Raw genomic sequence first — 15,110 nt, 5'->3', positions numbered from 1 at the left:
CCAGAGCAAGAATCGCCTGTGAAGTCTCATAACTATGAAGGTGAATTATGCAGTGGAATGGGAAGAGACTCAGGAGGCTCCTGTACATTGTCTATGATGACACTTAGAATCCCTTTTAATGGTGCACATGTCTGCCTTATGGCCTTTTAATGTGCAAAGGCTATATTGTAAGCATAACAGAAAACAGCTTCAAAGGCTGTCCTTAATCTATATGAATTGCTGCTGTGGCAACGTATCCCTTGAGGGGCGCAGACCAAGTAGCGATCGTCAAAACAAAAGGGAAATACTGGGCCTGCTGTGGCCGTGTAAAAGGGAGCAAATAAAAACGATCCGTTGCCCCAGTGCTATTTAACAGTGCTGTCCTAAAGCTCACCATTAACGGACAAACTTTTGCGACAGAACCACACTCGCACACAAACTGACACACACATCACGCGAAGAAAAAGTGAAACCCGATACCGTCTAACAATGTCAGAAATGTCAGCCAGCCAGAGCCCTGGCACTGAGCCCGCCCATTTTGGTCAGGGTAGCACAAGGCATTGGCCTAATTCCACCAGAGAATTTTAATTAGAGGGAAGAAGGAGAGGAGAGAGGAGAGAGAGGCACCCCAGCTGTAGCTAATATCTGAGTCAAGCCCCGACGGCAATGAGCTTCTCTTGCCCTCTTGCTCAGTCAGCTGACCCCCAACCCAGCAGAGACTGGCACAGCTCAGAGGGCCCCCTCAAAAACACCCCAGCGTCACCTCCTCCCCTCACCTCTCCTTTAGCATCATCTCTGCCTCACTCTCTCTCTCTCTCTCTCTCTCTCCCCCAAGCCTTCTTCTCTATACTCGCCTCCTCTCATCCCATGGCATGTCAGACGCCCAGCAGAGCACAGGCACCCCTCCAAACAGCAGAGCAGAGCGGCACGTCTTCTTCTAGCCTTCCCTTTGGCTTCTCTCTCTCTCCCTCTCTCTCACTCTCCCTCTTGAACCTGCCCAGATACATGCCAGTGTTTATTCAGGCGGCTGTGGAGAATGCCGTCTTGGCGTCTGGGAAGGATGGTGGGCATGGCGAGGGGCTTACGGAGCGAGGTTTTGAGTTCCACGTTGTCGTCGCCAACGCCGCTGCTGCTGTTTGGTAAAGGCATAGCATACATGCAACAGGAGGAGAGGAGGGAATGGGGGATAATTGGAAACGGGTTTGGGGGGCAACGTGGGCATGAACTGAGTTTTATGACTAGGGTGTGTGTGTGTGTGTGTGTGTGTGGGGGGGGGGGGTGGGGTGGGGGGGGAGGGATATGCCAGGGGTCAAAAGGGTGTAATAAATCAGTTATCGGAGAAACAACTAATGCTAGGCATGCTGACGTTAAGAGTTCACATAATCTGAGAGTCATAGGGATCGACATGGGGTGGTTTATGGTGGAGAAGGAAGGGGAGAGAAGGGTGAGTGGGGGAATGGAAGAGGTTGGGCTGGTGCAATCTGAGCTTCTAACAAGGCTGCTTGGAAAGACTGGCACCAGTGAAGCCATACAAGTGTCCAGTAATACTAGTAGAAACTGGCTGATGACTGCAAAGAGTAACAGCATAGCATCACGTCTTTCTAAACACCAAAATGAGCTTATAAATGCTCATACTTTTTATAGACACACAAGACTTAAGGCACTGTCGCCATCGCCTCAGTCAATGTCAGTCAGCCGGGACGGGTGTCTTCAGGGTGTCTGATGGCAACGTCTAGGCAATGTGTGGACATTGAGATTGGGCCACTCAGTCGTGGACTTTGACGCACTGAGTCCATAAGGGCTGAGGACTGTACCACGGTCACATTGCCAAGTGCACGAAGGCTCAGTCTCTAGCAAACATCTTCAGCCCTTAATGCCCTCTGCAAACGAGGCAGCCGTGGGCTACTGGTTAGGGCTTCGGACTTGTAACCGGATGGTTGCCGTTGATTCGAACCCCGACCAGTAGGAACGGCTGAAGTGCCCTTGAGCAAGGCACCTAACCACTCACTGCTCCCCGAGCGCCACTGTATCATGCAGCTCACTGCGTCGGGATTAGTGTGTGCTTCACCTCACTGTGTGTTCACTGTGTGCCGAGTGTGTTTCACTAATTCACGGATTGGGATAAATGCAGAAACCAAATTTCCCTCACGGAATCAAAATAGTATATACTTATATACTATAAACATTACTCTCTGTGTTATGACATTAAACTGATCGTCTACCTATAGTGGAAAGCCAAAAGTTATAGAAAACGTTAAACAACTACGATAAAAGGGTAACGTAAATGGTACGAAGCATAATTTTGGAATGGTCAAATTAACATGTCACAATGTGTTGTCCCATTCCTATTTATAGGATTTTGAGCGTTTGCCGTTTCTTTCGGGCAATCGCTAGGGATTCAGCTAGTGAACCTGGGAATTTCACAGGAAGCAACACCTGTGTTTATCAGGAGCCTACAGCTGGAGTCTGATGTCTATTATAAACAGGCATCACAATGGCCGTGGCTGTAAACACCTATGCGACCAACACATACACATACACGCACACGCGCACGCATGCGCATGCACACACACACACACACACACACAGTCTATCTATAACACAGTGTGTCTGTAGAGTCTCGCACACAAACAAGGGGTCACTGGAGTACCTCTGAAGACAAAGTTCTACATCCACTCATTCACTTCACTTCAATTCAATGGAAAAGAAAACAACAAAAGAAAACAAAAAATGTGGAAAACATTGTGGAACACACACTGTGACTGGAGCAGCTCTGGCCACGTCCTACCGAGCTGTAAACAGCCAGGGAGTATAATTATTCTGCGACTGAGAATAATTTGGGCTCATCACCTAATCAGTTAATTGCCGTTAAAAAGGTACCTCAAAATTCCAGCTCAGGATTTTTTCTTGTGTGTGTGTGCGTTTTCTCACACACAAGTCACAGAGCTGGTTTGCCAGAATGATTTCCACAGTGGAAGGAAAAAGCAACTATGCTGAGAGACATGGGGAGGGGGAATGGGTTTAAACGTGAAAAAGATAGGTCTAAGTACGCAGGCCAGGGGTCATCCATCATTTATCTGTCAAACTGTTGTTTAATCCCAGACAAACAACACACTCAAAATGTTTAATATCTCTCACTTTTACTTTTTATTTTAACATCACACATGTGTTGAACAAACAGTCTAAGAAACAAAGGGGCTTTTTCCACCTTACGAACATTAAGCCACGCCAATGTGATTCCTGGGCCTTGTGATTGCTTGCCCTGTAGCCAGCGTTTTAATGCAGACCTATATTGCCTATAGGTGACTGTGAGAACACATAGTGAGAATGAGTGTGTGTGTGTGGATAAGGTTGACAGAGGACAACCTGCTTAGTTGCTATGGAGGTATAGGCAAGCGAAACTGGAGAACTGCTCACTCTCTGCCTCAGTTGTGTTTCCCCAGCCCCATCCCCCCTCCCTCTCTCTCTCTCTCCCTTTCCTTCTATCCCTCACTCATTTGCATGCTCTTCTCTCTCCTCAACTCAGACGTGCTCTCCCTCTTTCCCTCAGTCTCTCTTTTCTTCCTTTTCTCTCTCCATCTCCCTTGCACTGTTTCTCTCTCACTTATGCGAGTTCACTTGCTTGCTCTTTCCCTCTGCCTCTTTTCACACTTTCAATCACTCTTTCTCCCTCTCTCTCTTTTTCTCTTTCCCACTTTCTCTCTGTTGCTTACTTCTTTGAGCAAGTGATCTCTCCATTTCTTTCTCTCTCCCCAACTCTTACTTACAGGCGTAAGTCTATGTCTGTTGCTCTCTCTCTTTCCTAACTTTTTCAATTATCTTTCTTTCAGGCTTTCGAAGCTTATGCATATTGTTCTCTCCCACCTCTCTCTCCTATAACTTCTTCGATTGCTCTTTCTTTCAGGCTTCTTAAGTCTATGCCTGTTGCTCGCTCCCTCTCTCTCTCTCTCGGCCCCCTTTCCTTTGTGTCTAAGTGAAACCAGATGCGGAGCAGCTCAGCCCTCCTCCATCCTGCAGAAGAGTGGGTGAGCACTGGTGCCTGCACCGGCCGCACAGAGAAGGCCTGGTGCTATACACACATACACACACACACACACAAAAGCAGCAGGGATGGTCCTCAACCACTAACTGTACTTGGACCATTCAGACCGAGACACTAGAAAAGCAAAGAGGTCTTAACCACTCACAGGGGCTTGATAGAAGAGCAGACAAAGAGTTCCATCCCAGCACCTAGCCTACTTAAAGCTTTGACCGTTTGTGACATATCCTAGTTGGCTGAAAAGGCCTCTGTACTTTACATTCTTACAGAGCAGTACGTAAACAGAGAAATAGACAAAAGAGTCATGGAAGTGTTGTTTCTTTTAATTTAAGAAAACAGAATTTGGAATCTTTTACCACAGCATTCCATAGGGTCAGAGCTTAGAATTAACAAGCTGTGACTAGACGGAATTTTTATCAGAGCCTGGGATTCCCATCATAGGTGCAGGTTGAGGATGGTGCAACTTGAGGGGAGGTTGGGGGGTAGGGGCACAGCTGTGGAAGAAGGCTTTGCGTTTGAGAGCAGCCGAGTGCCACAGAAGGCCCGACACTGCATTTCTCTCTTTCTCCAAGCAAGTGTCTGATTTAAGATGTGGAACACACACACACACACACACACACACACACACACAAACACACAGAGCTAGTGTTTGGATTTTAAGAGTGGTGCCTGGTTGAGCGGTTCCTACCACTGCTTTACAGGGAAAGAAAACACACACAAACACAGAGTTGAAATTCATCTGGGGACTTTTCTTGTGGAATGCTATTGTTTCTGGATCCCTCCAGAGGACCGGCTGGCCTTCTCACGCTTGCTGGCTGTGATGATGAAACCCTGCTCTGCTGCACATGCTTACAGCGCCCCAACACAGGGGGAGAGAGAGATACAGGGAGGGAGGGAGGGAGGGAGGGAGAGAGAGAGAGAGAGAGAGAGAGAGAGAGAGAGAGGGAGGGAGGGAGGAAGGGATGAAGGGAGAACAAGGTGGAGAGAGTCATAGGGATACAGAAAATAGAAAGTCTGAGAATCAAGAGAGACAGAGGGGATGACTGAATGACAGGAAGAAAAAAAGACAAGAGTAAGTGAGAGAAAGACAAAGAGAGGAGAAGTACAGGGGGAGAGAGACAGAGGAGCGAGAGAACAAAAAAGAAAGAGCAAGATGTGGAGAGAAAGCAAGAGAAAGAGCCTGTGACAGAGCAGGATGGACCCACTGGTGGGGAAGCCTCCTTCTCTCACTCTTCCGCTATCCTCTCCTCTCACCACAGTTTCCTCCCGCCCACCACCTCTCCACAGCGACCCACACTGAGCATCCTGCTCTAAAAACAGAACCACAACAGGCCACTTCCAACGCTTATTCAAGCAAAACAAAACAGAGGACCACCATGGTGCAACCTCGACCGGCTGACCACTTCACCTCTACACACCAACGTGTGGCTGACGGTAACAATTCAAACGGCACAATCAACACTACTCCTATGGGCTTACAACCAGTGGAAGGCCTTGAATTCTTCAATCCTATCTGAATGGTCTTGTAAAACTGAGATACTGATCTGTAACAGATATTTGTGTGGTGCCCACTTCCTTGCTGATTCTTCAAGTCTACTTTTTGATGGAATTTGGTAGCCAAAGAGGCAAAGCGCTGGCAGAACTCTTTAGAAAAATAAAGATTTTTCTTTCAGAGAAGGTTCTTTCATAAGAGTATTCATATTTCATTTGAGCACAGCTCTGAGGTTGTGCCTGACATCAATATGATTAACAGTACTGAAAATAAACTCTTTCAGACTGGATATTAAGTGTAAGAATAAAAGGAAAAACATAAAATGGCAAATAACAGCACGTTACCTCGACTATGGAAACACTGGTATAGGTGTCTTTTACAAGAAGTGGCAGTGATTTCTTGATTGTTTGTAATGCGTCATGTCTGGTCTATATGTTTTCTGAATAGACCTTGAGTCTGGCAATTCGATTATTAAGTGATGATGCAGTAATGGGATAATAAATGTCTTTCCGGGTCCAACGGCTTTCAGGGCTGCTTGTTTTTCTCCGTAGACAGTAAAATAAACAATTTTCCCGCTATTCAGAGTAGCCTTTAATACATTGTCATCCTACTACTCACTTGTTGCCTCAACATAATAAAATTCTATTTTTCGCGGAAGCCTGGACATTACTCTTGCCTATATCATCTGGCTGCACAGCAACATTATTACTGTGTTAAAGTTAAGCGATTTTGCTTTACTCTTACTAAAACGGAGGTGATCGTCCATTCCGAAAACCGGCTTGCAGCACTTGTAAACGTTTTTTGACAAAAAAAAACCCGTGATGTCGGACTTAACCGGATAAAGATGATGAGGATCAGCATGAGGCATCAAATATCAAGCTGACATTAGCCTTTTAACAATATTAACTGACCACGCCAAATACAACTTGCATTGCACTTTTGCAAAAACGAGTGACCATTTTCTTGTGATCTATCACAGTAGCTGGAAAGGCCAAAACTTTGAAATCTTTCAGATGGTATTTTCAAAAACTGCCACAGCCGGAGTCATATTTCCACAATTGAAAACAGATCGGCCGATAGATCAGGCTTCTTCATGCAAATGTGCTCATCTTTTGGCAAGAAAGAATCGCAAAGTACCACATCAAGAGGCAGAGCCTGGATTCCCGCCACAGCTATAAACATTATAGGCAGAATCTGGAGGCTTTTTTATTTTTTAACACATTTCAAGTGTTGTTCATACAACTCAAAGTGCTGGAATTTGGGCTTTAAAACCATCAAATGGAAAATGATGGATGGCATAGGCTGCTGTGGAATACAGACTCTACAGCATGGACAGACTCAAACTCACCACAAGCACAATGTGCAAAACATTTATACACATTTCTGATTAGCCTCATCATTGCAGATCCCTAAAATGGGGAAAGTGAACTGAAAAGTAAACAACAAGAGTTCAACAATGTTTCTCGTCTGCACTCGACTGTGTCTGGGGCACGACCATTGCCACTGTAGTGTCCACACGACTGCTTTGGCATTTCTAGGCATGAGCATATTTTTGTTTTCAAGTTCAAAATCACAGATACTGAAACAAATTGTTTCATCGAGAAAATTAATCAACTATGAAAATAATCATTAGTTGCAGCCCCAGTACCAAACAGGGTCATGAAACCTTCAGGTTGTTCTCTTCCCCTATGTAAAAAAAGCACATAGCCACAGAGAGAGGGGGACTAGATAAATGGACTAGATAGATAGATAGATAGATAGATAGATAGATAGATGGAAAGAGAGCAAGCAAGAGGAGAGGAAAAGTGGAAGGGTAGTAAGATAAAGAAACAGAGAGAAAGAAAGAACGAAAGAGAGAAAGAAAGAACGAAAAAATTAAAGAGAAAGAAAGAAAGAAAGAAAGAAAGAAAGAAAGAAAGAAAGAGAGAGAGTAGGAACAGCTCCAGTTTACGGAGAGAGGAATGCAGCAGAGATCACGTTCCTGACTTCATTGCTGTGGCTTTCCCTGTCCTCTGCAAAACATACTGTTTAAGTCAGAGACTGTCTCCTGCTCTGAGGATGCTAGGGGAAAAGCTGTGATTGGCTGGCTGGACATAGGTTTCTCAGATCCTCTCTGATTGGCTGTATGGGATTCTAAAAAGACCCACAATTGGTTAACTGGTGCTCATGGATTTCTCAGAGGATCTCCTGATTAGCTGGCAGCTCCTAGTGACTTCTCAAAAGGTGTAAAGTAATGTATTATAATTTAGGGATTAGTATAAGCTGTTTACACTCAGATATTCAGCCTAACTAGGCCTAGCACACATAATTAAACTAGGCCTACATTTATTCAGAGCTATTTATATTATAGCACTTTCTCCAAAGCATAGTTCAAAACAATACATTTGAACAAGATGTGTAGTCGATTGACATCAAATCCATTAACTTAGTGATGCTACTGTCTTTCTCCATAAGCCCATACAATACCACTTTTAATCAGTGCGAGTTACAGCAACATAGGGTCAATGTTGACGGTTTACGCCTAGGTAAGGCTGGCCACAGTCTGGGAATTTGATGGGCCAAAGGAATTAGTTTGGCGGCACAGCTGCTTCTCAAGACCCCGATAATTGGTCCAGAGTAACAGCATAGCATTCTGCAGTCCTATGTGTCTGACACACCACAAAAGAGAACATGAGAGAGGTCTCAGAGACCACTTCAAAAGGGGCAACTGGGTGAAATGTGAGAGAAATGTGCTGAGTCAAGAGAGTCGTTTTGATCTTCTGCAGCAAAGCACAGATGGTTAAGTGCAGGGCTGTTCTGACCAGCTGACCCTGTGGATCTAGGGCGTCTGCTGCTAGCCTCAAGCACAATTCAGACAAGAAAAAGACTAGCAGTGATGGAGATGAGCAATGGGACACCACCACAGAACGTTGATGAAATGTCCGCGACTTGTTGCAATTAAAGAAGAAATAACCATTGGTGACACAAAAACATTGCGTTGCAAAAATTAAACTCTTTTCAATTTATGAGGTGACAAGTGGTTGGTGACGTGCGAATCATGTCATGAATCTCTAACCCCTCCGGAGGAGTGAGGATCAGGGGCTGGATTTGCGGGAAGCCTCCCTCAACCCATCCACCCCTACACCACCCCCACCATCTCGGCCTCCCTTCCCTTCCACACCTGCTTTTGTCAGTCTTCGGCTGGGCTCAGAAAAAAAGTGACTGCGCTCACAGACCCTCCTCCAGGTGGTCAGAAGAACCTGATCGGCCAAAACATTGAGTCATTGTCTCCAGGGGGTAAGAGAGAGACACAGAAAGCAGTCATTTACAGTAAAGGCAAAGAAGACTGCTAGTATCGTTTGAGGAGGGGGCTTTTGGGAGGGAAATTCTCATGAAATTCCCAAATTCCCAAGGAAAAACAAAAGGTGGGAAACTGCACCAAAAATTTCCAAAATATTTCTAACACCCTGGCTACACCAGGTCCGCAACTTAAGTGCTCTATTTGCGTAGTGTAAGAATAGTTTTAGAGGACTGGTCTAATTATTTTGAACAGATATAGCCAATCTTAAAGCTATATTTGAAAATTATTATTAGTATAGTATATATATATTCCTTTTCATCCTTGAATTAGTAGATTCACAGTTCATATTTCGTTATCTTAATTGGTGATGCTTGATCACGTGTTTTAAATGTATCATACAGTGAATCTTGAACAGAAGCTTGACTTATATTACAAATCAAATTGCAATCGCTATATCTGTCAGAAAAATCCTAATTAGATATTATCCCTGAATCCTTCAGCCCTAGTTGCAAAAGCCCCACATCTTGCCATCTGAGCTGAGGAAGACAAGCAGTTTTCAGTCGACTTATGGGGGATTCATGCCAACTCAAATGATCCATGGAACTCCCCCAAGATGAGGCCTGTCTTACCATATTTTATATCTGAGAGGGGGGTTAGGATACCTACGAGGTGGAGTTGGGCAATTAACATCAAATACACAAATACTGTTTTTGATCATCTCTTATTGTCCAATGTTCATGTATCAAAATTAGGATTAAATTAGATACGTCACAACTTTGCATGTTTAAATAGATCATATTTACAACAGATGCTTACTGTCCTCACAGAATTTTGTTAAGTAAAGCATTTTGAAACTTGACAACAAAAGAGATCGCTGTGAGGATTATTGCGATGTGTATTTTGGATCATCTCGCCCATTCAGCTCTACCTACGACGGTGTGTGTTGGCGTCACAGGCCGGCTGGCTGGCCCCACCAGCCATGGAGAGGAGAGCCAGCAGCTGGCCCAAGACAAGACGCCTCCGGTCTAACCAGGAGGCGCCTGCCACCCCCCACTCCCCCAAGTCGAAAATAAACCTACGTCTTCAAGACCCATAGGAATCACAGGGGAGCTTTGGTGTCTAGACTGCAGAGATTCCACAAGTTCCAGCCAGAAGATGAAAAAAAAAGAGAGAGAAAAAAACAACAACAAAAAAAAACTCTGGGGTCCATCCACTCTGCCACGGTCCATACATGTGCAGCAGCTGCTGCTGTTGTTCCTACTGCTGGGCGGCGAGGAGGCCGTGGACTCGGAACAACAGGAATCCGAGGAGGTTAACATGATATCATGGCACATGCCCCCGCATTCTAGGAGTCGGAGTGTCGTGGGTTTTTTTTCTTTCACCCAACACACACACACACACACTCACACACCTCTCAAACACTCAATGAAACCTGATGACAACAAAACAATTTCTGCAGCAGAAGCCCTGGAGCTGAAACAGTAGTTCTCCAGCCACACGCATTAATCACAAAGAGACATGAGGGTGAAGATCGGCCAGAGGTATTCGGTTGGAATACCCCGGTGCCGCTCAGCTCTGCTCAGCTCTGTTCTGGTCACTGGCCGTCCGTCGTGTTGCTGGTGCTGCTGAGACTGCCTGCCCTCTGCTGCCACCTGGAAGACTAGTAGTCAGCATTACAGAGGTGCTTCCAGAGAACTAGCACTAGCGCCAACCCACACACCAGCAGGAAAACACTGCAATGGTACACACACACAGTATACGGCCAAAAAAAAAACATGGACTGTTTAATGGTCAAAAGGTTGAAAATGAAGTGTATTGGGCATTTAGTTGACATTCTAGGAGTTTTAGCAACTTTCTATTCAGGAATTATGTGTTTACATATCATCCAAGCTCCTCTGCGGCCAGACAAGACGAGTATAGTAAAGCAAATAAAAAGTGTTATAAAAGTGGCATACTTGACTTATAATCTATTACACCTGCAGGGCCTCAGAGTTTTGCAAGAGATCGCAATGCACTCTCCCGGTTGAGACACCAGGCAGTAGAGAGAGCCGAGGCTTACATACACACACATACACACACACACACACACACACACACACACACACACACACACACACGGAGAGCGATGCGAACAGGTCTTTGCTTGTCCCTGCACTGCAGAGACAGCGAAAGCTGGGGGAGTCATGGGATAGGAGGCCCTGCAAAAGCCCACATGGTACTTAGCCCAAGACATGATCCTAGACCCCCTCGCTGCCAGGCAGGCCTTTCACTTGTGGTAACTCATCCAGTGTATGAAAAACCGCACTCATAACCCATTCATTTCATCCCTCACACCATCTCTGACACACATGCACCCGCACAGACAAAAAAGTCCTGATTCCAAAATGGGGCCGATATGCTGAAATTCTTCTTTCCCCCTTAATCTATAGATTTGATTTTCAGACAGTTATCCGACTGTCTGTCTATTTTTTTCCCTGTTCATTCACTGTCTAGGTTTCAAAATGCATGCCATTTTTAAAATCCGAGCACATGCTATTAGGTCTCTCTGACCCAGTCCACCTTTATCTCCCTCTAAAAAAGAAACATGCATTTCAGTGTTTTATTCTCAATTTCTCAATTTTCAAATTCTTGTGAATGTATTTTTGTTCTCACTCAAACACATGCCAAAATGTTTCTGTTTCTCCCTCTCAAAATGCATACCAAGGTGTTTGTCTATCTGTCTGACTGTGTCTCTACCCTGACCCCCACCCCCTCCACTGTTGCGCAAGCTGGAATCCAAGCTCCTCTGCTTGCCGTGACAATGATCCGTGTTATGGGAAGAGGAAGAACTCCGATGCGCGCGCGCGCGTGTGTGTGTGTGTGTGTGTGTGTGTGTGTGTGTGTGTGTGTGTGTGTGTGTGTGTGTGTGTGTGTGTGTGTGTGTGTGTGTGTGTGTGTGTGTGTGTGTGTGTGTGTGTGGGTTTCACCCTCTCCCGGATGGCATGTCAGCCCGTTCAAAAAGGCACCAAAGATTCCTCTCTTATCCTTCCCCCAGCACACGTCCAGGTCACAGCCTGGCAAAAATAGGCAGATGCCGCTCTTCCTCCCACTCCTGGGAGCCTCTCCAACACAACACAACACAAGACAGGATACGGGGGAACGCTGGTCAAGCCCACGTCATGGGATGTTAGTCATCGGCACACTCAGTCTTGTTTGGCCGCTGGTTCATAATTGACAAAAACCATGGACTCCACAAGGCTGCATACACATGAAACCACCCACGCACTTTAGTTACACACCACAGACACCCACACACACACCCACACACACACACACACACCACCCCTAGACAATCCAAGAAAACATACTAAGCTATATGCCAACTGAATGCAAATCGAGAGGTATTTTGTTATTCTCATGTAGCACATCATCAAATTATAATTTTTCACTCTGCACAACCTTCACGTTTCCAAAGCAGCATGACGTAAACAGTACTTCAATCCAGAGAACGTAGAGAACAATGCAAGACAATGCAGCTGGTGAGACAACATACCCAAACAGTTAAAACTGGGAGTCTGAAATGATCTTTCTCCCAAAGGGAAAAATAATCAAAACAGCATGCAAGCATCACAGAATCAGACAGTTCATCTCTGGCACCCATTCAACACATAGCGTTCAGACATTCTTCTTCATATTGAACTTAAATGTGAATAGCAGCTGACCACAAACTAGGCCCTAATCTCGTCTGCTGTCTGGCTGTCTCTGTGGACGAAGACGGCAGCACATCACTGGCAATATCATCAGCAGACAGTGGCCAGAGATTAACAGGCTTGGACTGATGGAGTTGGAGAGTTGGGGTTGAGTGAGGAAACGAAGACTGACAGCTCCATACATACTTTGCTCCGTGCCCATACCAACAGACACATGTTATGGTGAAGATTCAGAGATAGCCTAGGCCACTGCCGCAGAGGGGACCAAACCAACAGACTGCACACAGAGGCACAGAGGGAGGTTCTGTTTTGTTGTAGAACCACTTCGCTCCTGCCAAACCGTTTAACCGAGACAGACAAGGCAGCAACAACAAAAGCGGCAAGCCTCGGACAACTCCATAGAAAAAATAAAAAACATGTGTGAGGAGGACTTGAAGCTTTTGCAGTGGGTCAGTGAGTAGTGGAGCGGGGATGGCGGAGTGTCTTACCGTGTGCAACAAAGACGTTTAAGGTGTGTGGCCCATGCCGCGACGAGCCTCCATCCTTCTTCCCACCCTTGATGAAGGGCAGCGTCGGCAGACTGGTCCTCCTCTGGTCCCCGACTAGCTTCCCTGGCTGCTGCCCCATAAGGCCCTGGGCCCAGGCCTGCAGCCGGGGCAGGCAGCAGGGAGAGGGGAAGCAGCAGACCCCCCCAGGAAGGAAGGGGAAGGGAGCCCCTCCGTGGCTAAGTCCACCGAGTCGGTCCGAGGCCTCGGGCGTTTCAGTCTGGGAACTGGTGGTGGAGGAGGCCGGTGAGGAGGGAGGCAGACTTGAGAGTGAGGTGGACTAGCCTCGCATCCCACCGCCAGGGATGGTGAAGAGTCTCTCTGAGGTGTTGTGGGCGGTGGTGGCGGCGATGACTGAGGGGGTTGTTCAGTCGGCAGCCAAAGCACTGTGAAAGCCTGTCCCCTGCTTCATGCATTGGCTTTTCAAGAGTGGTCCATTCTTAAGTTCATATGCAGGCTGACTGCTGTGAATGTTGCCAAAACTGTCCAATGACACAGGCTCAGTAGAACACCTAGTGCAGGCACTTGTGTTCAAAGTATTGCAGGGCAAAGGCCTACAGGGTCAAGTCCTACTAGCTAATAGAACTTTTTTCTACACAACATTCAAATGATGCCACCAGCATTCTCTAGTAGTGGATGCCACCATGTGTAATAAGGCATTCATTTATGAAGATGATAAGCTTTCAGTGTTAATGACTGAGCAAAAAGGCACTTTAGTTAGGGTTTTACTGTCAGAAATACCTTACTGCAAATCTGCTCAGCTAGGAACCAAAAAGACTGGTGAATCCCTGGGTGGTCGCAATGTAGTTTATGGCAAAGTTAAAGTTTCCAGAATTCTTTCTATCTTCCATGAAGCAACCTGGTTCTTCGATGTAAACTAACAACACCTGTATATTGGTGTAACCAATCCTTAGTCAGTTCCCAAATAACACCCAACTAGTGTCTACTCTCAAGGGTGTGATATGTGCTCTTTGACAGAATGTTATTTAATGGGAATGCCTAGAGAAATGTATTGGACCTCAATGTAGATTTACTTCCTCTTCGGCTTTTAGGGGCAGAACTAACTTTGTATAAGTTATAGCAAAGCTATAACAATACTGTGTTCCTCAATTGTTAACACCACAACACAACTATTTGGCATTTAGACAACGTGTCACTTTAACGAGGAAAATGTATCTTTAACGGTATACATAAAAGATCCGATAGTTTGCAGATCAGATAGTTTGGGTATGACTAATTAGCATACTGAACATATTTATTGTTATATCAAGTAATAAAGAAGCATAGGCTAGTTTACTAACTTGGGATAAATTAGCATTGTTGAGTTGCCTGGCATAGAAGCTAGGTTACTATCAAATCGGTGCCCAAATATAAACATTATGTCGATAGCCAAGATTCACTATACAAAGTAACGAAGAGTTGCAATCGCATTATGACTGTTGCATAAAGTTTTCAAAGTAGTCTTTAACAAAACGCAATGGTGTTATTGAATATAATGCTTTCACTTATTGGAACCCTCGAGCTATCGATTATGCTATCGCTAGCACTTCGACAGCGCGAGTTTTCGGGTAACGTTAACGTTACATACAGGCAACTGCTCACTCGTGCTATTTGGCTAGAAGCTCTTTAAATACCCCCAAAGTTACCACAAAACACTGACCAAGTAATTATCACCTTGACTGATTCCTAAGTGATGACCTGAAACATGCTTGTGCTCAGCAAACACCCAGCCCTTGGTTCCCGAGTACTTCTCCAACTTCCGTGTCTCTCGTACTTCTATCCCAGGCTCCAAAACCCGGACCACCAACCAAAGCACTGACCCGGTCCTTCTGGAGTTTGCCACGATGGTGTCAGGCTCTTTTTTCAGGGCGCCTTCGACATGTGAAATGGTCACAAGTTGCGTTGCACTTTGTTGTTTTCCTTCTACTTTGCATTGCTCGTTCATCAATTTAGGAGCAATTAAAGTATAGCTACTCAACCAGTCGTCGTCTACGCCGCCATATTTCCCTACGCAAGGTGGAGGGGTGGAGGATACGTTTGACGTCAGAATATATGCGTGCATGCGCCAACATGAACAGATCCAGGA

The 15,110-nt window shown here is 45.6% G+C and overlaps 1 protein-coding gene across 1 annotated transcript in view; it reads right to left on the bottom strand.

The window, feature by feature from the left end:
* Positions 1 to 15,060, bottom strand: part of abl1 (c-abl oncogene 1, non-receptor tyrosine kinase) — a 40,936-nt gene extending 25,876 nt beyond the window's left edge. The window contains exon 1 of the mRNA XM_076284234.1: positions 12,968 to 15,060. Within this exon, the coding sequence (XP_076140349.1) occupies positions 12,968 to 13,106 (139 nt within the window). The 5' untranslated portion in view covers positions 13,107 to 15,060. The remainder of the gene's footprint in view (positions 1 to 12,967) is intronic.
* Between the last annotated feature and the right edge of the window lie 50 nt (positions 15,061 to 15,110).

The sequence above is a fragment of the Alosa pseudoharengus genome, unplaced genomic scaffold, assembly GCF_046254945.1.
Source record: "Alosa pseudoharengus isolate Yale_2024_CS ecotype anadromous, Long Island Sound unplaced genomic scaffold, YU_APseudo_1.1 YU_APseudo_1.1_scf_14, whole genome shotgun sequence".
NCBI classification, from domain to species: domain Eukaryota; kingdom Metazoa; phylum Chordata; class Actinopteri; order Clupeiformes; family Clupeidae; genus Alosa; species Alosa pseudoharengus.
Note: the sequence above shows the minus strand (reverse complement) of the source record. Positions and strands in the feature narration are given on the sequence as shown.